General features: G+C 53.9%; 1 protein-coding gene across 1 annotated transcript in view; it reads left to right on the top strand.

The window, feature by feature from the left end:
* Nucleotides 1-26,617, top strand: part of ITPK1 (inositol-tetrakisphosphate 1-kinase) — a 182,187-nt gene that overhangs the window by 139,969 nt on the left and 15,601 nt on the right. Inside the window, exons 5-6 of the mRNA XM_007944503.2 lie at nucleotides 22,952-23,050; nucleotides 23,459-23,499. Coding sequence (XP_007942694.1) covers nucleotides 22,952-23,050; nucleotides 23,459-23,499 — 140 coding nt within the window. The remainder of the gene's footprint in view (nucleotides 1-22,951; nucleotides 23,051-23,458; nucleotides 23,500-26,617) is intronic.

Below are 26,617 nucleotides of genomic sequence, written 5' to 3'. Positions count from 1 at the left end.
TGCTTTGGGCATGGTCATACAGCCACAGTCCTTGGGTTCAAGCCTGGTGCTTTCTGCCACCCAGGCAGAGAGCCCACGTTCAGATGGAGGTCGCATGCTTACCCCACCCCACCCATTGGGTCGTTGAGCTCCAGTGTTCCACCCACCCATCCCCCTAGTAGGACTTTGACATCGGGAGGCAGCTAGGTTTGAATCCTGGCCCTGCGCTGGGGCTCTGCGAAGTCACTGAGCCCTTCTGGGCCTCCTCATCCCCTGCCTGGTAAAGGTCACTCTCTCCCCTGGGAGGAGTCGTGTGGAATGATCGAAGTAGCACCCTGGACACTAGGCCAGGCCTGGCACCAATGGGTGGCCGCTTCCTCCTCTGCTCCTCATTGCCAACCCTGCCAACACATTGGCAGTGACGCCCCAGTTTTCAGATGAGAAAATGAGGCTTAGAGGGCGAAGTAACTCATTTAAGGCTTCAGACCTGTAAGTCTTCAAGCCAAGCTCCAACTTGACCCCAGAGCTCCCCAGAGTTCATCCTCCCTCTGTTTCACCAGACACCCCTTTTGCAGTTGGTTCTCTGAGCCCCCCCCACCTCCTCCCCACCTTCTCCCCATCCCTGGGTACGGTCTTTTCCCGCCCCTCTTACAGATATTCCAGATCAAAGGCCACACCTGCTGCCCATACCTGCTGCAAGAGCCTGGAGCCAGGCCCACCTGTCTGGTGACCCTCTCCCCACACATTCTTAGCTGAGATGGGTCCCACCACCCCAAAGGGACCTAGGAATCCGGAAACCTGCTAGCCGGGCTCACAGTCAAGGCAGCTGAGCCTAGGGCACCAGGAGGGCAGCCTGCCAGGTCATGCCCCTGCCCCTGCCTGCCCCCAGGCCCAGCCCACCCAGGGCCCTTTCCTGGGCGTTGTCTGGGGTCTCCTCACAGTGGGGGCTCTGAGGTCCTATTGCAGTGATACTGGGCTCCTGTGCAGGGTGGGCCTGAGTCCCCTTCATCTAAGCCACAGCACGCTGATGTGTGACAGGTCTTCCAGGTGACAGTGCCTCGTTAAGTAGAATGTACACCCTCGGTTTGATAGGGGAGGGGCTTTTCATTCAGTCATTCATTGAATCTTCCAGTTGCTCACCCGGGTGCCTGTACTGAGTGCCTCCTGGAGGTGGGCCCTGAGCCAGGCATGGGCTTTGTCATGTTTAACCCCTGCCCTGCTAATGGAAGTGCCAGCTCGTAGTCATGAACGTCAAGGGGAGAGACTTCAGGGTCTCCTCGTCTAGTTGTGTCCCCCCATGTTACAGACTCGAAGCAGAGCCCAAGAGGTGCAGTACCCCTTACCCCGCTGCAGCCCCACAGGGAGGCTTGCTGACCCCAGGGAGCTCTGAGATTTGGGCCCCTGGGGGATGAGAGGTACCTGAGGGTGGGAGGGGGTGAACAGGCCCTGAGCCCTTCCTCTGGTGTCCAGCCTGCCTTGCCCACATCCCTATGTCCCAGCTCCACGAGAGCTGTGCCCGGAGGGGCGCTGGTCACTGGTCCTGGACTTCTGCCTTGGAGCTCCTCAGATCCTAGGCACCTCTTGCTTCAGAGGTTCTCGGGGCCCCGGAGGACTGGTCCTGCTAGGTCAGTACAGGGATCTGATGAGGGCCCCCCACAATAGGACAAGTGAGAATGTCCCCCCTTTTGGAATTCTGCTGGATGCAGCTTCGCAAAGCCATGGCCTGATGGGACCCCACAGGCTGGCACCCGGCTCTGCTGCTCATGCCCTCAGGCCTCTGTGTCTTTCCCACCACCCTGTCCTGTCCTTGGTTGCCTGGGCAGAAGCCAGTGCACACCCAGCCCTCTGCTAGGCTCTTCGCTCCCTTAGCCCTTGCCCAGGCACAGGTCTGGAGGCTCCTGGGAGAGATCCCCGTGACAGAAATGAGCCATGTGACAACTGGTCAGGACCCCCAGGAGATGCCGATCCATCCCAGAGGAGGGTGCTGACTCCCTGAAGCACTCAGAGCTTAAACTCCTGGGCCTTCCGGCCCTGTGGACCTTGGGCAGGGACCCATCCTCCAGCAAAGCACCGGTAGCCACTCCCCCCGAGCCCCATCCAGCTCTGTGGCTTCCAGGCAATCCCTCCATTTGGACCAGCTGGACCTGCCAGGCTTCCTGCTCGCCTGTGGGCACACAGAGGCTTCCTGGGCCTGCCCTGGCCTTCCAGCAGGGAACCCCTGCTTCCTCCAGACCCCTATCCCCCTCAAGAGCCCCTCAGGTCTGACCACTCTTTGAGGTCGGTCCCTGCAGCCCTTGAGTATCCTGGTGTAACCCTTGGCCACTTGGTGAACAAAGTGCTGTTTGGGTCCTCCGGCTGTCTCCCCAAATTCCTCTCTTCTTGTGCTCAATACCCCTCTTCTCCCACCTCCCGCACAAATCCATCCAGTTCCCAGGTTAAAAATCTCTTCCCTGGGATGTACGTGGGGCAGACAGGCTGTCAGAACATCCAGACGTTCGTGGGGCAGACAGGCTTTCAGAACATCCTTGTTGGTCAGGTTGATCAGAAATTACCTGACACCAGTCATTTACACTTTAGTGTGAATTTAAGGCCCGTCTAGTATTGTTCCAGCTGGAAGAAACCTTGGGCTCTCAGTGCCCCCAAACTGCTGCTTTTCTGCCTTCTTTAAAAATGAGAAAAGAGGCTCAGAGAGCTTACAGGACTGACGCAGGGCTACTCAGCTGGTACCTGTCTGTCCAGCGCGATCTCCTGTGGGGACCCATGCTCCTGCAGCAATCTTCTCAGAAGCAGGTGGTTGGTTAATATCTGCATTGTACCTCAGCTGTCCTGTCTGTAAAATGGGGATGTTGGACCTGCCTTCCTGGCAGGTCGTGGTGCGGATTAGATGGAGTTGCTGTCGGTTCGATTCCGACTCATGGCAGCCCCCGGTGTTGTACAGTAGAGCTGGGCTCCACAGCGTTTTCGGGACTGTGCCCTTTTGGGAGCAGATTGCCAGGGCTTGCTTTGGCGGCACCCCTGGGTGGTTCTTCAGGAGGGGAAGGTGCTCAGTGGGTGATAAAAGTTACGTGTTTCCAACCAGGCCGTGCACGTTGTGGCCCCACCAGTCCTAGGTCCTGAACTTCCATTTAGCACTACATGTGTTAGCCTCTTTGTTGTGACCTCTGTGTCTCCGTGAGACCAGGCCCCTCTTGTTACCCTTCCCACCTGCTCGACCCATGTAGCTCAATGCCTAGCCACAGTTTATTTCCCCTGAGGGGGACTGGACCCATCATGTAACATGTTTTTTTTTTTTTTTTTTTTTTTCTTTTTTTTTTTGTTTTTTTTTTTTTTTTTTTTTTTTTTCCAATTTTATTTTGATTTGGGTGAAGATTTACAGAGTAAATTCACTTTTCATACAGCAGTTCACATATACTTTGTCTCATGTCATTGACCAAAATTTACAATGCAGCAGCTCCCCTCCCACTTCCTCCCCATAGTTACCTCTTCCCAGTGTCCATCCCTCCATACTCCCCTGCGCCCTGAGCTGTCTCCCTGTGCATAACCAGCCCTTCCTTCTCCCATGCTCTATTGATGTTTTAAATACATATGTGTTTATTTAAAAGTTCGTATTGTACTGTTTTAGTAATTTTTATTTTGTAAATAATTTAGACTAATAAAGGAAAGGTGTAAAACGGCACACGGCTGCACCCAGCTTCCTCTGGTGTTAACAACTTAGTAACCAGAATCTCAACCAGGACATTGACATTGGTGACAGTGCTGTTAGGTACTCTGTGGACCTTATTGTTGTTCCTAATACCCTTTTGCTGGGCCAAAAGACGATCCAAGTGCCGTTCTGCCCTCTCCTTCAATCTGGGGCAGCCTTAGATGCTTTTCTCCATGACTCTGGCACTTGGGACGAGTCTTTATGGACCATTTGGTTGCAGAATGTCCTTCCCTCTGGGTCTGTGTGATGTTTTGTCATGATCAGGCTGCACATTTGGGGCAGGAATGCCACTCAGGTGACCCTGCTCCCGGGAGACGTCTTCTGTCAGGTTAACGGATGGTTTAGTTAAAGTGGCGTCTGCTAGCCTTCTCCACTGCAAGGTTTCTTTGTCGTTGACAAGGGTCTTATAAAGAGATACGTTACAAATACCCTGTGTCTAACCGCACTGTTGTTACTATTTTAACATCCCTTGCTGCAACAACTGTTACTGCCAAGTGGTCATGGTAGAGAATTTTAAAAAGTGGGCATGTTTCCCTCTACCCTAGTCACACTGGAAAGTGACAGGGACACTGTTAGGTCGGGCATCCTCGCCCCTTCACAGACATCAGCAGAGCACCACTAGGGCACCCTGCTGACCGTAGGCCTGGTTCCCTTGGCAAACAAAGTGGAGGGCAGAGATGAGCGGGGTCCATGGAAGGGCGGGGCTTCTGGGAGGGGGTTCAGGCTGGGAGTTACAAAGGAAAACGAAAGGTGTTCGTTGTGTCAGATGGTTGGAGAAGTCTGGATTACACGAGGTCCTGGGTTGCAGGACTTGTCAGAGCCTTTAGTGTGCTAGTGGGAGTCCTTGTTCTCCCAGAGCTGAATGAAGTGGATTTCACCATCAATATAATCATTTATATTCCAGGAGGGAGCAAAATAATTACTAATTAGATTATGACACACCCTCAATTGTAAGACACGTCCCAGTTAGAAATGGAAAATGTGGGAGGTAGGGGAGATTGACTGGAAACACATCTTACAGTCAGTGAAATACAGCAGTATTTTCACCCTTCCCATCTGATTGGCTGGGGATACCCACTGGTGAGAACACACTTCAGGGATTCCCAGACCAGGGCCTCCCATGGGCTCCCTGCCTCCAATGTGGCATTAACAGAGTGCATCTGTCTTCCTAGCCCCTTCTCATACACGTACAAATCTGTACATAAAAAAAATGAGAAACAGGGTCACAGCATGTGTGTCCTGTTACACCTTTTGTCCCCCACCCTTAATATATCTTGGCTTCTTTCTGAGTTGAGAAGCCCTGGTGGCACGACAATCAAATGCTCAGCTGCTGACCAAAACGTTGATGGTTTGAACCCACCCAGCAGCTCCGTGGAGGGAGGACCGGCTCCGATCTGCTTCCACAAAGATCGTAGCCTGGAAAACCCTCTGGGGCAACTCTGCTCTGTCACGTGAAGTCGCTGTGAGTCAAACTCTATTCCACGGCCCCTAACAGTATCAAGTCTTCCTGTCAGCCCTTAAAGATGAGAGAGGTGGGTCTGTGGGTTTTGATAGCAACATAGTGTTGCAGCATGTGAATAAACATGCCATCACGATTTATCATGTTGTTTGGATTTTTTTTCCCCTAAATTTTAACAAACTCAGCTGCAGTAAACACAGATTTTTGCATATTTCTGCAAAATTAATCCCTTGAAGTGAAATTTCTAGATGCTGTTCTTATAAGCATTCCTCATGTTGCCAGATTCTAGTCTGTTGCCCTTCAAAAGTCTGAACAGATCTCACTCCTGATTGGAGCAGGCTGCCTGGGGGAAGTGGCAGCTGTCCCATCTTAATTTGTCTGTATTTGTTCTTGGCAAGATTGAGCAGCTCTCCATATAGTTAGTGGCCACTTGCATCTTGTCCTGTGACTGAATCCACGTCTTTTCCCTGAGTTCTGTTGGGATGTTGGTCTTACTGATGCGTTAGAGCCCTTTTTGTACTAAGGAAATGGTCCCATTGTTGAAGAAAACAGGAGTGTTTCAGTGACTTAATTGACCTCCTTGCGGGGCAGCCGGTGCCTGTTCTGCTTCTGCGTTCTGGTCTGCCAAGGAGGACGTTTGAAGCAGCATTTTCAGAATGGCTGGCAGTCGAGAAGCCTGCCTCGTTGGGGACGTTGGAGCCAAGCGGGGGCAGGGAGCGTCTGCCTGGGTCCGGAAGGGGCCGTAAATCATGAGCGCGGCTGCCTCCACGCTAATCCGCGGCTCCAGCGCCGCTTGGGTCCTGGAATGTCTGTGTCTCTGCCTGGCCCGCGGCTGGCTCTCCTGCTCCCAGGCTGCGGACAAGCCGAACGCTAACAGCTGCTCGACAGGCTCGCCGGATGAGCCGGGTCATCCTCGGAGTCAGACGGGAATTCACCGCCACATGCTGAATTGGGCTGGACGGGCCGTGCCGGGAAATGTCCGCCCTGTGGCATTCGTTCCCCGTCTCCCTGCCCAGAAACAGCCCCCAGCCCCCGATTTTGGGCCCGCCCCCCTGCCCATTCCTTGGTTGGTACCCTTGACAGCTCACCTGCAGCACAGCCAGGTATCAGCTGTGGCACCTGGGATGCACCCACCCCAACCCACGCTCCCAGTTCCAAAGCAGCACCGTGAAGTCTCCCCTTTAAAACTCATGCTAATGAGTGTGCTCGCCTCCTGTTGCTGTGTGAGAAATAACTGCAGACGTGATAGTTCCCAGCAGCCGTTCACGAGCTTGTGAGTGGGAAGTCCGAACCGCGGCTGGGCCCTCGTTTAGGTCACAGGCCGAGGCTGGAGTATCGGCCGGCGGAGTCCTCCTTGGAAGTCTCTGCTTCCAAGCTCATTTGTGTCGGCAGAACTGAGTTCCTGGAGGGTGTAGGACGGAGGGGCCGTTTTCTCGCGGGCTGTTGGGCGGGAACGGTTCCTGGCTCCCACTCACAGACCACCTGTGTGTTCTCACATGGCCCTTCCAACTTCAAGCCAGTATGGGCCTGTCCAGCCTTCTCACACGTCAGATCTCTGCTCCCTCTCCTGTGGCCACCAGGGAAAACCCTGCTTCCAAAGGACTCACGTGATGAAGTGAGCCAGCCCCCCATCCCCACCCGGATCTCCCTGCTTCAAGGTCAGCTGCTGGGTTCTGAGCTCGAAGTTGGGCCTGGGTACGCAGCGGTGAGCAAGACAAGTATGAACCCCGGGCACATGGAGCTCCCATTGCTGTCAGCAAGGCAGACACCAAACAAACCTTGATCACTGGGGGGTCTGGGGACGTGTTGGGACACTGAGTGTGGAGGGTCAGGAGTTACTGAGGGGGCAGTGATCTGGAGGTGTAGGCAGGAGGTCGAGCTCATGGGACCACGAAGGCTGGCTTGGGAGCCTGGACTTGATCCCACAGTCAGCAGGGGCCACAGGAGCATCTGAAGCAGGTGGCTTGGCATCAGCATGGACCCCACACGTCCCCCTGCTCCCTGAGGGCAGGGAAGGAGACCATGACGTGGGTCTGCATTCGGGCAGTGCTTGTCCCCTCCCCCTCTCCTCAGGGAGGCTCTGGGGAAGCAGCACTTAGTTGAGGTCCAGATCTGGTCCCATCAGGTTCTGAGGCCTCCAAGATCCCTGCCAGGTGACCTGTGTGATCGGTGACCTCTGAGAAGAACCCAGGGACTTCCCTTACACCCATGGGTCCTCAAGGGATCAGGCCCTTCTTATCATCAGACCCTCTGTGTGACTGGACAGTAGCTCCGGTGGCGCAGTGCCTAAGGCACTTGACTGCTCACCAGAAGGCCGGAGGTTCAAACCCACCAGCCACTCCTTGGAAGGAAGGTTGGGCAATCTACTTCCGTAGAGATACCGCCTCAGAAACCCAAGGAGGGGTTGCTATGAGTCAGATACGACTCAACGGCAGTGAGTTTGGTTTTTGGTTTGAATCCTGCCTCATTAAAGTTTTCCCAGGCTGTCTTTTAGTAACCAAGTACCCCATGGTGGCATTGGCTGTTGACCTTGGAGGCCCTTCAGCTCTGTGGGGCTTCTAGGCCCTCTCTCCTCCCTGATCCCTGAAGGTAGGTGCCTGAAACAGCACCTAACTCTCTGGGCCGAAAGCCCAGGAGGTAGTGCTGGCTTCCTGGGCAGCCCTCCAGACCTCTTTACAGACTGAAAATGGTCCCCATGTTACTGGCTGGGCCACAGATGAGCAAGGGAGGGCAAACTCAACCCCAGCTAATAATGGCAGCAAGGACACATGTAGTGTTCCAGCAGCCCACGCACCTCAGCTCCTCACCCTAAGTAGGTGCTGCTGTTGTCCTCATCTTGGAGACATGGGAAGTGAGGCACAGAGCGTGTAAGTGTGCAGCCAGAGGTCAGGCAGTAGATACCGGCCTGGAACCCAGACCCTTAGCTCTAGACTCCTTCCCCAAACCACTGTTGTGTTGACTCATAGCCCACCTGTGGTTCTGGTGGGACTGCTGCAATGGTGCTGAGGGGCTTCAAGGATGAGAATCCGCGGCCCGGGACCCCGGCCCCAGGGCAGCCCTTCTCTGCTGACCCCTCAGTGGAAAGCTGCTTCCCCAGTGGTTTCCAGGAGTCCACAGGCACCAGCATGTCAGTCTCAAGGCCCAGAACTTTCGACATCTTACACAAAACAAAATGTTATTTCAGTTCTATCTTATTCAGAGCTGTTGAAAGATCATAGATGCCCATGACGGTGCCCCTGCTGGCGATTGTCTCTGAAGACTGGGCAGTCTACTTCCGTAGGGATGCACTGCCTCAGAACCCCAAAGAGGGGTCGTTATGAGTCGAATTGACTCGACAGCAGTGAGTTTGGCTTTCTTTTTTTCAAGCTGACACAGATCTCATCTTTCTGTAAGCCCTTCAGAACCACCCCAGCCCCCCTGCTGCGTGCCCATCTCTGCAGCACCCTGCCTTTCCAGGAGCCATGGGCTGCAGGGGGGATGAGTCAGTTCCCCACAGACCCAGTGTGGAGTGAGCTGTCGATAGCCTGGGTGCCAGGGGACATGCTTTGGAAACCAAGGACAGGGGCCGTTCTTAAGTTCACTGGGAGGAGTCGGCAGAGAAGACCCGAGAAGACGTCTATCTGAGAAGATCCGTTTATCTGAAAGAGGGAGTCCGAGAAGGAAGGTTGGGGAGGAAATGGGTCACCGGGGAGTCCAGGCAAGGACACAGCCCTGGGAGGAGGTAGTGGTGCAGGTGGAGCAGTGCTTCAGGGCAGGCATGGCCTTGGCTGTGACTAGGCGTCCAGAGCCCTCCAGGCCAGGCCAGGTGGATAGGCTGTTACCCTCTTCCACAAAACAGTGCTGTGACCCTCACTTCTCCTGCTGGCCCAGCACTGGGGCTTCCACCCAGCTGCATGGCTAATATTCCTGGAGTTTGTTAACCAAACCAAACAACTGCCTTCAAGTCGATCCAACTTGTAGGGACCCTCTAGGACAGTGAAGAACTGTCCTGTAGGGTTTCCAAGGCTATCCATCTTTATGGAAGTAGACTGCTGCATCTTTCTCCCCTGGAGCTCCTGGTGGGTTTGAACTGCCGACCTTATGATTGGCAGCTGAGCACGTTAACCGTTGCAACAGTAGGGCACCTCTTGTTAACCAAGAAAGGTCCTTACTGATCCTCACCCACAAGGCATGCTCTCCTCACTGTGGCTGCTGTGTCCGCAGACCACCTGACTCCTGGCACTGCCCCCACTAACCCCATCTAACCAGGCCACACACAGCTGCTGGGTCATCTTTCCACAGCTCCCACCTGTACGGTGGCAGTGGACGCAGGGGAGCAGTGTGGGGAGGGTGACGTCAGATCCCTCACACGTTGCTGAGTCTTTTCACATCAGGATCAATTCTGTCTTCATGCGTCTTGTCCAGGCCTTTTCTGGCTCAGACTTGTGGCTGCTTTAGCACTACCATCATCAACATCAGCCATAAAATTATTCGGTGTGTCCTCAGAGCTGCCTCAGGCTGAAACCCAGGTCACTCGGAATGCAAAGAACACCTATCCCTGTGTAAAATTCAAGAGACATACATTCAAGGATCCTACCACCTGGAGAATAGCAGAGAGACAGTGGCTTTGGAAAATTGCCCTGAACGGACCATGAACACTTGGGCTTGCACATTGGACAACCAGGCTCACAGAGCTTACCCAGTCAAGTCCTGTACACCTGTCGCCAGAGCTGTTCCAGGCCAGCAGCGCCCTGTGGTGGCTGTGTGAGGAATTACAGGCCACTTCTCTCCTTCCTGGGATGTGCTAGCTCTGTGCCTCTCCTCCTGCTGCCAGCCCTCGCAGCTCCCTTTTATTCCATCTCTTAAGTTGTCTTCTCACACAGGTGACACTTGTCAGTGAGATGATACTTACCTGTCACCTGCCTTCTCTGAGCTGGGTTGGGGCAAAGCCTAGTCCTGACCCCAAGGAATATCCTACCCAGTTACTGCCTCAGAGTCCAAACATGAAAAATGCAAGAGGGTACAAGAGATAAATGAGATAGCACTGTAGGTGATGGTAGCAGAACCCCGGGACTGCCGGCAGGTGAGGCAGAGGGAGGTGGGGGTGCAAGCAGTATCCTTATGTGCCGTCTTGTTCTGCGCACTGAGCAGTGGAGGCGAGGGAAGGAGACCAGTCGGCTAGGAGCCAGGACTCGGCTGGGAACGTTCTTGGGTTCTGTAGTCTGAGTGGAGTTGGGAAGGTAAAGAGGGGCAGGTGGCAGAGGCCTGGGGTGGTGTAGGACATTCACTCAGGCACCGTGGACAGTTTCTGAGCTGGGAGTTTAGAAAGACGATCCCACAGCTGTGTGAGTTGCAGGTTAGATGGGGCAGGCTAGGCAGGAGGCCAGGAGCCAGGCGGTCTGTGGGGAGAGCAGCCACAGTGGGGAGAGGATAGCTATGGCGTGAGAGTGTCACTGAGTCAGGCAGCTGGGAGGAAGCCTGGTCACAGCACTGACTGTGGGGGATGTGTCTGAGGGGCACAGGTGAGAGGATGACTGGTGCTGGGCAAGCTGGGGCCATTGTAGCTGTCCAGAACCTGGGGTGTGCTCTGAGGGCCAGGGTCTCCTGGAGGGCAGGGCCTGACAGAGGTGTGGGACGGCAGGTACCAGGTGCCACGGAAAGGACAGTGTGTGCACAGAAACAGGCCAGCGCTGGCTCTTGAGTGCTTCCCGAATGTCCCTCACGGATGTGGCCTCACTGGATGAGTTCCCACACAGTCCCGGGAGGTGGGCACCACTAGTGACCCATTTTACAGATGAGGAAAAGACTTGAGAGGCTCAGTGGCCTGGCCAGGGTGGCAGTGGTCTCAGTGGTAGGGCTGGCTCACAACCTCAAAGGTGATGCTCATAATTGCTGCCCCATTTTGCCATCTGGGCTGCCCTGGGCTGTGGCCACTTCCTCCAGGCAGTCTTCCCTGGTTCCCCTGCTCCTGGGCATCCTGAATGTCATTGGTGTCCCTGTCCATTGCCCTCATTCCTGGATGTTTAATCAGCATTTGACCCCCTTCCCTTTCCCAGCACACCTCCCTTCTGCTGCCTGCAGGAAGCCTTACGCATGAGGATCCTGTTAGAAGGATTGTGATGGTGGTGATGATAGTTAGTCCTTGACCAGGGGCCAGGATTTGAGCATGAGAACCACCTTCTGCCCATGGGGTGGTTACCTCCAGGTGGGACGGGAGCAGAACAGCTGTGTTGGTTGGTGGTGGTAGTGGTGGTTGTTAGGTGCCGTCGAGCTGTCTCCGACTCCTAGCGACCCCATACACAACAGAACGAAACGCTGCCCAGTTCTTGGGTTCTGCACCAGCCTCCAATCCTTGCTGGACTTGAGCCCGTTGTTGCAGCCACTGTGTCAGTCCATCTCACTGAGGGCTTCCCCTTTTCCACTGACCCTCTACTTCATCAAGCATGATTTCTCCAGGGATTGGTCCCTTCTGACAACACAACCAAAGTAGGTGAGATGAAGTCTGGCCATTCTCATTTTCTTTTTTTTTTTTTTTTTCCACTGCCACCTCCCCTGCACAAGCCACCATCACTTCTCACCTGGATAGATTCCTGCTGGCTTTCACTGATTCCACTCCAGCCCCACTACTTCCCATTTTCTGTGTAAGAGCCAGAACAATAGGAAACAAACGTGATCACGTCACTGCCCTGGTCCCTTCAGTGGCTCCCCATTGCTCTCAAGATAAAGGGGAGCCCGTTTCTTCATCTCGCCTCTCCTGGCTCTTACTCTGCACCAGCCACGTGGTTGGTGCCACGTGGTTCTTCTGGTACTTCCTAGAAGGCACCAGGCCTGCTTTGGCCTCAGGGTCTTTGTGCTGGCCGTTCCCGTGCTCGGAGTGCTCTTCTCCCGGTCCCGGTCCTGGTCCCGGTCCTGTTCTTGCCCGACTCTTTCACAGCTTCCAGGTCACGTCTGATCGAAGCGATCCCTCCGTATCATGTCTGCATCCATCGTCTCCCACCCTGTTCTTTCTCACAACCTCCTCCATTTGCCGTCTTGTTAATTGTGTGTCCCCTACTTGAATGCAAGCTCAATGAGGGCAGGGCGTGTCTGGATGGGTCATTCTCATTTCTAAAGAGCGTTCCGGCTGCACTTCTTCAGGGACAGATTTGTTCCTTCCTCTGGCAGTCCATGGTATTTTCCGTATCCTTCGCCAACACCACGATTTGAAGGTCTTTGGTCTTCGTTATTCGTTGTCCAGTTTTAACACGCATTTATGAAGTGATTGAAAATAGCATGGCTTGGGTTAGATGCACCTTAGTCTTCAAAGTGACATCTTTACTCACTTTGTTTTAAGCAAGAGACCTACCTCCACACCTGCAGGTGGCTACCTCTGAGTGGCGTGGAAACAGAACAGGTGTGTTGGGTGGTACGTGTTCTAATGTGTGGAAAGGGAACATGTTTTTGCCCTCGTTTTATTATAAGGAAACTGAGGCATGAGTAGGTAAAGTTACTTAGCCAGGGTCATGCAGCTGACATGACAGGGAGTGGGGATCGCAGCCCAGGTCCCCCCAGACCTATGAGTGCCCTGGCGAGTGGGGGAAGTGGCTCTTGCTCTTAGCTCAGCGGAGGGGCTCCTCCCAGACATCCAGGAGAGGGATGTTCAAGGAAGCCTTTCCAGAGAAGGTGGTCTGGCCTGAGTCTTTAAAGACAAGCAGGAGTCTCCCCAGCCAGGAATGTGCCAGAAGGGCTTGCAGGTCAGGGGGACCAGATGTGCAGAGGGTCCCGGGTGTGAGACTTCAGGGCATTGAGTTTCTCCCAGCTCATGTTTTCAGAGGCTGGGATGAGAACCTGGGTCCTGCCGACCCCCATTTCCTTTGCCTACTGGGCCAGTGACGTAATGGCTCACCCTCCTCACCCCTCCCAAATAAGGCCCACTTCCTGCCATAACAACAGTGGGCCCCTGGGAGCAGGGAGTGGCTCAGGAAAGCGGAACCAAACCCTGCTCCGAGAACGTCTGAGGCCAGCCATCCCGGGCCTCCCACGTGGGGTGTCCAGGGCTCAGCCGTCTTGGGCCCTGTGGGACCCAGCTTTTGAAACGGGCTACCACCTCAGGCCAGAAGAGGAGGGGCAACCCCAGGCCAGTGGTTAGTTCTCCTGTCATTCATGCACCGTTCTTGGGGGGTGGGCACAGCCATGAACACACTAGCTAAGGACCCTACCCCAACTGAGCCTGCCACCTACTTGAGGTCTAGAGGCACCCAAATGTGGTACAGTCATTTTCTGGCTAAAACTAGAGGATTTGTACAGATGTCAGCTTCCCCGCATTCACCATGACCCACTGAATGTCACGTCAGCGCTATCAAGATGTGCAGTTTGGGCCTGGGGCACCTTTGCAACCCAGTTCACCTGGCAGGCGGAAACCCTGGTCTGCCAGTAAGAAGCCTGAGTCACACATACTCACACCTCTTGTGGCCTTGCCTCTGGCATGCACAGGGTGAGAAGGGCTGATTCTGTTATGTCTACTTCTGTCCCATTGGGAGCTGGGAGCCCAGAGCCGTCCTGGTGGTGACAGCTGTATGTTCAGAGGGCAGCTCCTGAGGACTGGCCTCCTCATCTGAGTACAGCGTGTGCCGTGGCACTGTCTGGTCGTCTGCGATTCCCACCCCAGTGCCAACAAGTAGGCGAGACTGGCTCATTGTGACCCTCATTCTCCCCACCAGGAACCCAAGCCCTAAGGCTGAAGGGCTTGGCGGGTCCCAGGGACCTGTTGGGACGTGCACACCTGTCTCAGGTCTCTCTTAGTGCACATACTCACCCTGCCTGCCCGCTGCTGGGGCCCCTCTGATCCAGGGGCTGACGTGTGAAATGGCTCCTTGGCTGTGTTCCCCTCCTTCCTTTGTAAAAGTCCTCAGCACCCTCCCTGCCCAGATGTCTGGGAACGGGAGGAGCCAGAGTTGCGCATTGCTGGCACCACCACCACGGGCTCATAGGGTCCCGTTGGGGACCCGCTATGTGGCAGGAACAACAGGCATCCAACTCCTGTGGACCCCTAAGCCTCCCTTCTGAAACCTCGCCAGTGTGAACGACTGACCACCAGCACAGAGCCTTAGTCGTGGACACGGTGCCAAGAAGAAGAAGAGTGGGCATCAACCTACACGTCTGACGTCGCGGGCACATGTTGCCCTTTGAGGGACCAGGATATGCAAACACCCAAGAAAAGAGTGGCAGCACTGTGTTCAGTGAAAGACAGATGGAAAGGAAAGCCCGGTCATAGCCACCGTGAAAGGGCACACAGGCTGCACCTGCAGGTGTCCCGAGTCATCCCAAGAAATGAAAGGCCGGGGCCGAGAGGGTGCGCATGGCACTTGCTGGCTCCCTTACCGTCTCCAGAGGAACAAACCCCGGGCTGGGCAGGACTGGGGGGAGCAGGGGAGTGGTGACACACAGTGGCCTGGAGAGTGGGTCAGGTGACCCTTAGACATGCTGCCCCGTAGCACCTGAGTCTGTGCAGACACCTGGTGCAGACGCGACCGAGCCAGCCTTGTGCGGCAGGTCAACATGTTCATTCAACAAATATCTATGGGGCACCTACCGTGTGCCTGAACTGTTCCAGCCCCCGGGCCTCCAGCAGTGAACAGAACCCACAAAGCCCTAATAGCTGTGGAGCCTAGAGGGGGAGGCAGAGCTCTGGGGGTAATAAGGAAGTTCCAGGTGAGGGGTGGAGCAAAGACACCGCCCCCTGCCCAGGGCCATACAGCAGGTTCCATACCCCCCCCCCCCCCAGTCTTCCAGGAGGCATCCCCTCCCATCAGCACAGCCCTGACTCCTAGGGTTACCTGCTCCTCCTGGGGCCCTGCCCCGTGGCAGGCACTTCACAGGATCCCAGCCCAGTGCTCAGAAACCATCCATGCCTTTGGGTCCTTTTATTTATATGATAGGTTGTTGAGAGATACACAAAGCAGAACATCCATTGATTCGACAGTTTCTGCAGGTACAATTCAGGGACTCCGATTACATTCTCCAAGTTGTGCAACCATTCCCACCCTCCCTTCTGAGTTGTTCTTCCCTCATTGACATAAACCCACTGCCCCCTAAGGTTCCTGTCGAACCTTTCAACTTGCTGTTGTCAGTTTGATCCCTTATAAATAGTTCTTAAAAGAGCATGATGCTTAAGACAGACTTTCTTTACTGGGAGCTCTGGTGGCATAATGCCTAAGGCAGTTGACTGCTAACCAAAAGGCCGCTGGTTCAAACCCACCAGCCACTCCTCAGAAGGCAGCTGAACTCTTACTTGGCTTTAAGATGCCTTCAGGGATATTTTTGATAATAAGGTTTAAAGATTAACTGAGGGCAGTAGTTTCAGTTTATCCGGCTTCATTGGCTCCAGAAAGCCTGGATTCCATGAGAATTAAGAATTCTGTCCCCCCCCCCCCCCCCCTTGATCAGATTTCTTCTCTAGAATCTGATCAGAATAATCAGTAATGGTGTCTGGTCACCATCCACTTTTGGTCTCAAGACAAAGGAGGTAGTTGTTGACGGAGGTGTTAGCTACACATTCCATATCCTCCTGTTTTGGACTTTCCTTCTTCCTCTGTTGTGCCAGGCAAACCGAGACCAGTGTTGTGCCTTGGATGTGCCCCTAGGTTTTCATCAGGAGACAGGACCATTGTCTAGTTAAGAAGGTCAATGGTCCAGGAGAAGGGCACTGAGGCAGGGCTGCTACCATCAGTGCCCAGCCAGGACTTCCTCCTGGCCCTGGGGAGAGGGCGTATGCTGGGCACGGCAAGAAGGCTGGTGAACAGAGACCCTGGGCACGTGCGCTGGGCAGCGGGGCCACAGAGCTTCCTGCTGCCTGTGGGATCCACTGCTGCGTGTCTGGAGAGACAACTGCTAGCCAAGGATCCCTCCCGTTGTACACACGAGGGCAGCGAGGCTTAACAGAGTTAAGTCATTGGCCATAGGTTCTAGCTAATTTACCAAACTCCAAACTCACTTCCAGTGAGTTGATTCCCACTCATAGTGACCTCCTTTGGGTTTCCAAGGTGGTAGATCTTTACGGAAGTAGATTGCCCAGTCTTCCTTCTGCGGAGTGGCTGGTGGGTTTAAACTGCCAGCCTTCTGGTTAGCAGTCAAATGCCTCAAGCACTACGCTACCAGAGCTCCTTATAGCTAATTTACTCCAGGTTGAAAGTCAGACTCCGAAGCTGGCCTTCAGCATGCTGGTCCCAGCGCTGCCTTCTTCTCTCCTCCCCTTCCCCAGTTGTCCTCTTGCACCTGTTGGTCATTGGTCCTTTAGTTTTCTTGCCAGTTCTGAGCAGGTGCCACCTGTCGGATGACAGCGAGCATACCCAGCAGAGTGGGCAGGACGATGACGTGCCCCTCAGTTGCCTAGGGTCCCGTTCTGGCCCCACCTGGAGCTAGTATGTGGCCTTGACCTCTTCTCCGAGGCTGTGGACCCCCTGTGGCAGGGACACACCCACCTCCAAGGACCTTCCAGCTTCACGTTTTCTGGTGGGGGTGGGGGTGGGGGTGACAGAGAGGGAAGATGGGCATCTTCCAGTTTCCCAGGAACTGATATTACAATTCTTACAAGAACACGAGCCACCTTCCAAATCCACCCCTCCCCCCAAAAAAAAGCCTGCTTCCAACTCCAATCCAGAAATAAAGACGATAAATTAAGCAACAGTAGTCTTTTTCATGGAACCAGAAATAGCTACCCAGTTCCCAGCACCAACTTAGAGAAAGAGCCTTTATCCGGGCTCTATTTGGGGAAAAGGGCTGCTGGCGATGCCGGACAAGTTTCCCATGGTTCAGCTGGAGGCCCTCCGCTGTCCCTAGGCAGGGTCGGGGTCAGCGGGTCTGCTGGCTCGAGGATGAGGCAGAGGAGTGCACCTGGGAGCGTGCGGGACCTGCTTCCCTCCCTGGCCCGCCACCAGCCAGGCGACCTCTCTGTCCACAAACTGGACTGGTGGCCACCTTCCTGTCTCATCGAGTGGGTCCAGATTATAGACCCAGACAGCGGCATGCTGAGCGTTTGCACGGGCTGTTCCCCGATGCACACGTGGTCTACTCGCTCACGTCCCTCGTCTCTGTGGACACGCTTTTGCGTGGCCATGTGTTTTCAGTTCTCTTGGGTTTATCACCCAGCAGTGAATTTGCTAGTTGATGTGGTAACTGTCTTTTGTTCAGCTTTCTGTGGAACCACCAGGCTGTTTTCTAAAGTGGCTGCTTGGTTTTTCATTCCCACCAGCAATGGGTGAGAATTCCTGTTTCTCCTCCTCGTCAGCACTTGGTTTGGTTTGGTTCTTCATAGCTGTCCTAGTGGTATCTCGCTGATTTTGAGTTGTGTTTTCCTCATGGCTAATGAGAGCGAGCATCTTTTCATGTGTTTATTGGCTATTTGTATGTCTTATTTAGAAATCTGTTGAAATCATAACACCCATTTTTAAATTGGATTATTAGTCTTTCTTTATTGCTGAATTGTTCATTGCTTCTATATTCTTGAGACAAGACCTTTTACCCAGAGAGATTATTTGTAACTTCCCCCATTCTGTGGGTTGGCTTTTCACTTCTTGAGGGTATCTTTTGAGGCACAAAAGCTTTTAATTTTGATGAAGTCCAGTCTATTTTTTCTTTGGTCGTTTGGGCTTTTGGCATCCTAGCTAAGAAACCAGGGCCTAATGCAGGGTCACAAAGATTTACACCTGTGTTTTCTTCTAAGCGTTTTATCATTTGGGGTCTTACTTCTAGGTCTTTGATCTGTTTTGAGTTAATTTTTGTATATGACCTGAGGTAGGGTCCAACTTCATTCTTTTGCTTGTAGGTATCCAGCTGTGCCAGCACCATTTGTTGAAAAGACATAGTTCCCCATTGGGTTGTCCTGACACCCTTGTGGAAAGGCAGTCGACCATAGATTTATGGATTTATTTCTGGACTCTCACTGTACCTTTATAGTAGGTTTTGAAATCAGGAAGTGAGTCCTCTAACTTTGTTCTTTTCTAGGTTTTGTTGGTTTTTTTTTTAACCTAGCTATCAGGAGCCTTGGTTGTACGGTGGTTAAGCACTCAGCAGTGAACCAGAAGGTTAGCAGTTCCGACCTCCCAGCCTGAGACTATGGCCCCCTAGTTACCCTTTAGGTCTGGAACTAAACTAACTCCTGTGGCTTCCAGCCAAACAATACATAGGCATGTAGGATGAAGTTTTTTTTTTTTTTTTTTTAAATTGTGATTTGGGTGAAAGTTTACAGAGCAAATTCATTTTCCATACAGCAGTTCATACACATTTTGTTTCATGACATTGACTGCAATTCCCCACAGTGTAACAGCTCTCTTCCCACTTCTTCCCTGTGGTTACCTCTTCCCTGTGTCCTTCCCTCCCATGCACTCCCATCCCCTGGGCTGTCTCCCTGTGCAAACACTGCCCTTCTGTTCTCCCACGATTGATCGCTCTAAGAAGTATATCTGCCTGATGTAAATGTTCACCCCCTGTGCCTGTCTGTTGTTTGGCTGGAAGCCACAGGAGTTAGTTCAGTTATAGACCTGAAGGGTAACTAGGGGCCTTAGTCTCAGGGGCTCACCAGGCTCTAGGAGACCAGCAAATGTGGTCGTTTTTTATGGTTTTGAATTTTGTTCCACATTGTTCTCCCACCCCATCCAGCATCTGCACCAGTCCCCCTCTGAGTGTTGACAGTGGTAGCCGGGCACCATCTAGTTCTTCTGGTTTCATAGTCGTATAGGCTGAGGATCGCATGGTACCAGTCCCTTGGACTGATTGTTTCCATGGGTCTTTGCTTTTCTTCATTCTTCTTTGCTTTGGATGAGGAGAGACCCATCATTGCATCTACATGGCCCCTTGCAAACTTGGAAGACTATAGTGTCTACTCATCAAAGTAGGATGTGGAACAATGTTTTGTGTAGTAAGTTATGCTGATTGAGCTTGATGTGCCCTGCAACCATAGTCCTGGGCCCACAGGTCCAACTACTCACTCCCTCTGGGTAGCTGGCTGTGGTCAAGAAGTCATCACAACCTTGTCTCTTGTCAGCTTAGGGTGAACATTTACATCGAGTAGATAAACTCCTTGGAGCAATCACTCGTGGAAGAACAGAAGGGCAGTGTGTGCACAGGGAGGCAGCTCTGGGTAGGAATACATGGGAGGGAAGGACACAGGGAAGAGGTAACTACAGAGAAGTGGGAAGGGAGCTGTTACACTGTGGGGAATTGTAGTCAATGTCATGAAACAAAATGTGTATGAACTGCTGTATGGAAAATAAAATTGCTTTGTCGACTTTCACCCAAATCACAATAAAAACTAAGAAAAAAAAAGGGGAGAGGGGAGATATGGCAGTCTGCTTTCCAGAAGATTTACAGCCTTAGAAAACCCCTACGAGGCAGTTCTACTCTGTCCTATAGGGTTGCCATGAGTCATAATCGACTCTAGGGCAATGAGTTTTTGGGTTGATTTTAGATATCTTCAGCGTCAAGGATCAGCTTGTCAGTTTCTTCAGAAAGGCCCCTGGGGTTTTGATTGCAATTGAGTTGAATCTGTAGATTGCACCTCTGTTTCTGGGCCTGAGTTGGCCGCACTTTGGAGGGTTAAGCAAGCACTTGTATGCAGGGGGCCTGCAACCCAGGTCGCCAGAGGCTCAGCAAACACTGGCTCCGGACCACTCTCCCGGGCCCCGAAGCAGCTCTGCAGCCCCTGAGATCTGCCAACACTTTTGTGTTTGTTTGGAGTCTGGACTTGGGGGTGGTGGTTAATAAAAACCCTTTTAATATGCTCAGTATAATTCTTGGCATCCAGAGATCTGTGGGGCTGGGCCATACCTTGTTTAATGCACTGACTTCCTAGCCAGCCAAGTAGTTAAAAGCTCTTGGGGCCAAGCCACTGTGCTTGTTTACTTTTGATTTGGTTCCCAAGTTTGTGGGAGAGAGGCTGCTAGAGTCCGCCTTCCCCAGCCCCTGTGCCCAGAAGCACAGGGTGGTCCCCTCCTCCTGAGGGGCTCATGGTCTGGTGGGAAAGGCAGCTCTGACATGAAGTACTGGTAACAGTTGACAATTTAATATTCAGCCGAGAGAGGTTCAGAATGCATTCTGTTCTCCCGCAAGGAATCCTGTTAGCCTTTGCTTGGAGCCTGGCACCAATGGCCTCGCGACGGGCACTGCAGACTCAGCTTCTGAGCTTCTCGGAGAATCCCCCCGGGTGGGTGCCTGGAGGAGGCGGGCTCCGCTGAGGCTGGCGCCTGGAGGCTAGTTGGAGCGAGGGGTGAGAAGGTGTTGGTGTTGGCAAGGGGCGGCACTGGGCCCCAGCTGCAGACGGGTGGGGACACGGAGTGAGCAGGCCTGACAGGGTGTGGGAGGCCGAGCTCAACAAAGGCGGCAACTGATTAGATTGGTCAGGATCTGTGTCATTTTACCGTTGTGTTAGGCAGTGAGCAGGCAGGGCTGATGCTCTGTGCATGGGGAGGAATCCACGGGAGAGTGCTTTGGTCTCCTCCTTGTGGGATTGTTTTGTAAAGTTGGGAGGTGATATGTGCAAAGCCCTTGACAGTCCTGGCCACATGGGGGCTGAGTGCAGCCTCGTCCGCCATGATGGATGCACCAGCATATCCCGTGGAGGAAAAGTGCTGCTGAACCAGGAAAAGGTGCATGTAGTTTACTGAGTTAAAGTTCAGGTTACAAGATGATAGCCTTCTACAGAAAAAAAAAATAAGCACACACACACTGTAGCGTTACACAAATAACGCGCAAGTGTCACCACGTTTTTGTCCTATGCACACACACCCCACGCGTTATTTTAGTAAGCGCACTTTCCTCATGTTTTTTAATGAGTTGCTTATTTCTGTTTAATGTTTTCTTTTCTGTCCAGTGGATTTCATGTTAAGTCTTTGTCTTGGTGCCTGTTGATGCACAGGTTAGGCCTCTAGGGGCAGAGCCTCTCTGGCGAACCCTTGAGTTTCTGAGGTAGCCCCTCTCCCCCAGCAGGATTCCTTCCCTGCCCTGTAAACTGCTTTCTCCAACGCAGGACAAAGCAGCCCCAGCCCCACAGATGTGCGGGTCTGTGTGCTCTGGGCCAGAGAGGCCACTCAGGCAGGCGATAGCCGCACGCCTTCTACCCCGCGGGCTGGCTGGCCAGCTACTACTCTCAGGCTGTTTGAATCTCCCACCCACGCAGATGGCATGGCGCGGCATGAGGGGTCACGTGTCGCGTGCTCAGAGGAGACGGGTCCAACTTGGTGCCCGGGGCCCCGCAGGGTTGGAGCAATGCGCACCTGTATTGCCCTACTGTCTGGCTTTGCATGGGGCCGCCTTCTGGCCCCCTTGCCTGTGTGATATCTGCGACTTGGGCACAGATTGGGTACAAGAAACTCCACCGCCCTCAGGCCCAGCTGCGAACTGCCCCAGAGCAGGCATATGGTGTCACCTGTTTATTTTCTGATTACTGGGGTACTGCCAGACTCCATCTATGACTTCTTGACAGTGGCTTATACCTTCATCATACAAATGATCCGAAGTAACATTTTCAGACTCTCGGATGAGGGTGAATGAGACTGAAATTCACTTCTGGAAATACCGAAAGACACACATGGTACACACACAGGTAGGCCAGGCCAGAACTTTTGTACATAATTCGTCATTTCCACCCAGTGTGTATGTGTGCATGTTGTTTACGTGGGTGAGCTGTTTACAGAAAATACGGTATACAGGTAGTCTGCATGTATGGGGGGGGCCTCCGTGCTGAGGAGGCGTTTGTGAGTTGGTTCTGGCATAAATCACATGCCTCTTTTTATTTATTTTCAGTTTTTATTATGATTGCCTTTTATTATCAGTATCTTTGTAAATCCAATCTCTGTCTTTGGGGATTGGCGTGAAAATGATACATTAACAAATCCCACTTTGCAACTGTATGTCATGGACATTACTAACAACAAGATGTACCAAAACCAAAAAACAGACTGGCCTAAGTGCAGGTCGTTGTCACTCAAATACATAGTCAGGGACTACTTACACATACCACTGTGTATATGTGTGTGTGTATGTATGTGTGTTTGTGATGATGTGTGTATACACACACAGTGAAACCTGTGGGAGCCAGAACTTGATGGTTCTTCCTTGTTTTTCAGGGCTTTACAAGTTTTCAGCCTTTGACAGGGTACAGTCTTAGAAGCTTCCTGTCATGCTCTGTTAGCAGAAAACATTTGAGTTTTCCTTTCTTGGCAGGTTTCTGCCTTCCACAAGTTCCAGCTTTTATTGTATGTATATTCTGTTACTGTGTATATGTATACGTGTATACACACACACACACACACACAGCCTCCGAATCTTACGTATATGTGATCGTCTACACAGACACATATTTATACAAAGCCTGACCTGCAACCTGGATACCTGTTGGCATCTCAGGTTGAGAAGCGGGTGGGGGACAGGTGGAGCTGAGCATACTGCACGTGTGCTGGGTTGAAGTGGACCGAGTGCTGTACCCCACAGCCCTGCGTAGGAGCCGTGGTTATTTCTATCTTGCTGATGGGGAGACAGGCATGGTGTGGTTAGGAACCTGCCTGAGGTCCCATGCCTAGTTGGTGACTGAATTGGACCCAGGCTGTCTGGCCACAAGACCTGTCAGCTGTGCTCTGGGCTTGTGGGGGTCACCTCCGGGCAGCCTCATGTTGGAGGACCAAGTTCCCAGGTCAGGTGTGCAGCCCTGGTGCACTTGTAGATTGTCGGACCCCCTCTCTCCAGGCAGGGTGGGTGGAGTGCGGGAAGCACCATGACCTGGTGGGCTGTGAGAGGGCTCTGTCTCTGGGCAGTGGGGCTGGGGGCAGGCTGGCGTGCTGACGGCTCTCTCCTCCCCCTAGATGACCGCATCTGCTCTCCGCCCTTCATGGAGCTCACGAGCCTATGTGGGGACGACACCATGCAGCTCCTGGAGAAGAACGGCCTGGCTTTCCCGTTCAGTATGTACCGCACCCAGAGAGTAGCTGACCTGGGCCCCGCCACTGCCTGCCTCTCCCGACCCTGAGACCTGGGTGGGACCAGAGCCCCTGAGCTCAGCCAGTCCAGTTGCGGAGGGCCTTGGGCTGCCCACAGCACCCCTGGTTTTGAACTTGCCCAAGGGTACATGGAGGCCCCAGCTTTGGAGAAACGTGACTGGGGCCTATAGGCCTGTGTGACCCTTCTGCCCACCTGGCACGTCTGGCCACTTTCCCCTGAGTTCAAGTTCAGATATCTGCCACCTTCAGGCAGATCCACCTTGCCCTAGGGCTGCCCACACCTGCCCCTCCCCCGTACGGCCACAGGAGCGTCTTCTGTCCAGGCCGGGCTCCGATGGCCTCACTCCTGTGCTTTTCTCTCCCCTCTCCTAGTCTGCAAAACCAGAGTGGCTCATGGCACCAACTCTCATGAGGTGAGTGGCTGAGTGTGTGCCCCTCCCCACTCCCACATCCCCAAACCTGCTGCCTGCCTGCCCCCTCCCTTCAGCTCAGGGTGTCTCCCGGGCTGGGATGCTGAGCTGCCCACCTCCGCGTCTGTGGTCCGGCTCCTGCTCCCACCCTGGCTTGCTGCCTGGCCGCCTCCTGTCTGTCTCTCTTTCCCCCCGACCCCAACAGACGCCTAGCAGAGGCAGCACTGGGTTCCATGTGCTGGGTTTCCCTGGTTCAATCTCTTCCTGAGCACCTGCTGTGTGGCAGGCACTGGGCTGGACCCAAGTCAGCCATTAACATCGTAGAAGATGCTGCCACGGCCCACAGGGGTCTGAGTCCTGCTGAATCTCAGTGGGGGAGGGAGAACCACACCTCCTGGCACAAGTTGGTTTATCCAGCCATCCATCTATTCTTTCATTGACTGGGTGATGCTCCCGACCTCGTCTCAGTTGCTGGGGCAAGGAAGCAGATTGCTATGCAGTGGGGCCTGCCCAGCTGGGGAGACGGATCCCTAGAGAGGTGTGGTGCAGGGGGCGCGAACGGATGAGGCACGTTGGGGTGAGAGGAGCGGGTGCTGCACAGGGTTCCACTGGGTCCCCAGGGACCACCCCCGGCATGTTTTCTTCAGGCTCGCCTCCCACTGAGCATACCCTCAGGCCAGGTTGGGCGACCTGGTGGACAGAAGTCTCAGGCAGAGATGTTTGAACAGCCCATGGCTCACCACGTGGGCCCTGCAGAGAGAGCCTGTCCCTGGGCAGCCCAGCTTAGAAACGCTCCCGAGGAGGGGACGACTAGAACGGCAGGCCCGACTTACCAACCTGTTGTAGATTCACATGGTGTTATGTATCCCTGGGAGCCTTGGTAGTGCAGTGGTTACGAGCTTGGCTGCAACCAAAGGTTGGCAATGGGAACCTGCCAGCCACTTTGTGGGAGAAAGATGCAGTCAGCGTCCAGAAAGGTTGGAAAAAAAAACTCACTGCTTTCAAGTCGGATCCCACTCATAGCGACCCCTCCTTGGGTTTCCGAGGAGGTATCTCTGCAGAAGTAGATTGCCCACTCTTCCTTCAGAGGAGTGGGTTTGAACTGCCAGCCTTCTGGTTAGCAGTCAAGTGCCTTATGCACTGTGCCACCAGAGATTATAGCCTTGAAAACACTATGGGGCAGTTCTTCTCTGTCTTGTGGATTGCTGTAAGTTGGAATTGACCACAACAGGTTTTTTTTAATTTATTCCTGGCAAACATTTACAGGGAATGTCTGTAAGCTAACTGTGCCATACAGCCAGGGTCGCACCGTGATGGTACTGCCCACTAGGGGGCGTGCTCGTGCCCCTGGGAAGGGACACAGCTGGGGGATTGGTCTGAACCATCACCCACTGCTGAGGTCAGCCGTCTCCTATATCAGGCTGCCTTTGCTGCTTTACAGAGGAGGAGTGAAGCTGGCTGCCTGAGCCTAGGCAATCAGTGCCAGCACTGGGATTTGAACCCTTTTCTGATTGCAGCCTCCTGGGTACCCTTCCGCTCTCCCAGGCTGGCTCCTGGGCCCAGGGCAAATGGCTGAAGCTCTCCGAGCCTCAGTTTCTCCCTTCTGTACCTGGCAATGTAATGGTTGCTGTGAAGGATAAGGGAGTTCTGTGGCCTTGGCACAAGATAAATTTCGGAGCCTTGAAGCCGGCTGCAACCAGTTGCTCCAGAGCATGCTGGGTAGTTGCAGAGGTGGGCCCTGAGCTCTGGGTCCAGGTAAGCTCCGCCCTCAGGAAGCCCCAGTTGGCCCGGGGTGGCGACCCTCCTGGGTGTGATGGGCGTCCTCAGAGCAGGTGACCCCTCACCCCTCCGGTCACCTGTCTGGCTGCTCTGTGCACCCCCTTTCCCCAACCAGGATGCTTTTCTGATCATCTGCCAGCAACAGGGGCTCTTTTCCTGGGAGGTTGGGAACACAGCCCCCGGCACGGGAGGCTGTCCTGAGCACACGTGGAGCCCCCCCCAGGAGGATGAAAGACCACTGTGTTGCTCGTGATTGGCTTCCGACAGGGAGGCGGGCATTTCTGATTGAGGGCCTGTCTCATGTCCCCGCGTGCCCGAGCCCTGCCTTGGAATCCCTGGCCCCGAGCTCCAGCTCAGCTCTGGCCCAGCCTAGGGCAGGGACTTGGAACTGGGGGACAAAATGAAGAGCCACCAACCAAAACTGGGCCTCGTGGCATGCCTTCATGCTCCAGAACCCCTCTGTTTTCAACTTATGTTCTCAGAACTATTGAGGTTTTTATTTTCTTTTTAAGCTAGCGCCAAGCAAGCAAACAGGACTGACCCACAGTGGAATCTGTTTGTTATAACAAACGGACAAGAAGGCTGCTGGGCAGAGAGCTCCAGGCCTCCCGAGGCTGCCCCATGCTGGCTGCCATTGCTGCTGTACAGATGAGGAGTGGAGCTGGGTGCCTGAGCCCAGGCAGTCAGTGCTGGCACTGGGATTTGAACCCTTGTCTGATTGCAGCCTCCTGGGTACCCTCCTGCTCTCCCAGTGTGGTTCTTTTCCTCTTGACAGAAGGCTGAGAAGACATTCATAGCTACCGCCCCCCCCCACACACACACACACATGCACTTTGTTTTCCTATGCGGCCTACATTCCTATGTACCGGGCACGTAGGGGCCACGCTCTGTGACAGTTGACATGGGGGTGGCAGGCGGTGCAGGCGGCCATTTGTCCAGGCCCTGTTATCCCTGCTCAGCCAGCCCCAGGCATGTGGTGGCTCCTTCCTGGAGCCTGTCGGCTGAAGGATTATCTGTGGCAGCAGCACTAGCAGCTGACTCAAGTTTGCCGCAGGCCTCCCTCTCTGTCCCTTTGTCCTTGGACCAGGCCCAGGGCAGACCCGGCTGTGGCCAACTGGGGAGTTTTTCTCAACAGTTCCTCTGCCCTCCTACCTCGTCCCCTCATCCTCTCCGAGTCCTCCCGAGGGGGCCTTTGGGAAGAAGGAGCAGTTCGCACTGGGCCCACCAGGGCCTTTCTTGCTTCTTGAGTGTCTCTGGCTCAGTGGAGTAAGAGCTCAGGGCCTGATGCCAGGCAGACCCTGGTTTCATGCCAGGGGCCCTTCTGTTCCAGCGAGTCATTTCT

This window comes from Orycteropus afer, unplaced genomic scaffold (genome assembly GCF_000298275.1).
Source record: "Orycteropus afer afer isolate SDZICR_OR568_19922 unplaced genomic scaffold, OryAfe1.0 scaffold00127, whole genome shotgun sequence".
Lineage (NCBI taxonomy): Eukaryota > Metazoa > Chordata > Mammalia > Tubulidentata > Orycteropodidae > Orycteropus > Orycteropus afer.
Note: the sequence above shows the minus strand (reverse complement) of the source record. Positions and strands in the feature narration are given on the sequence as shown.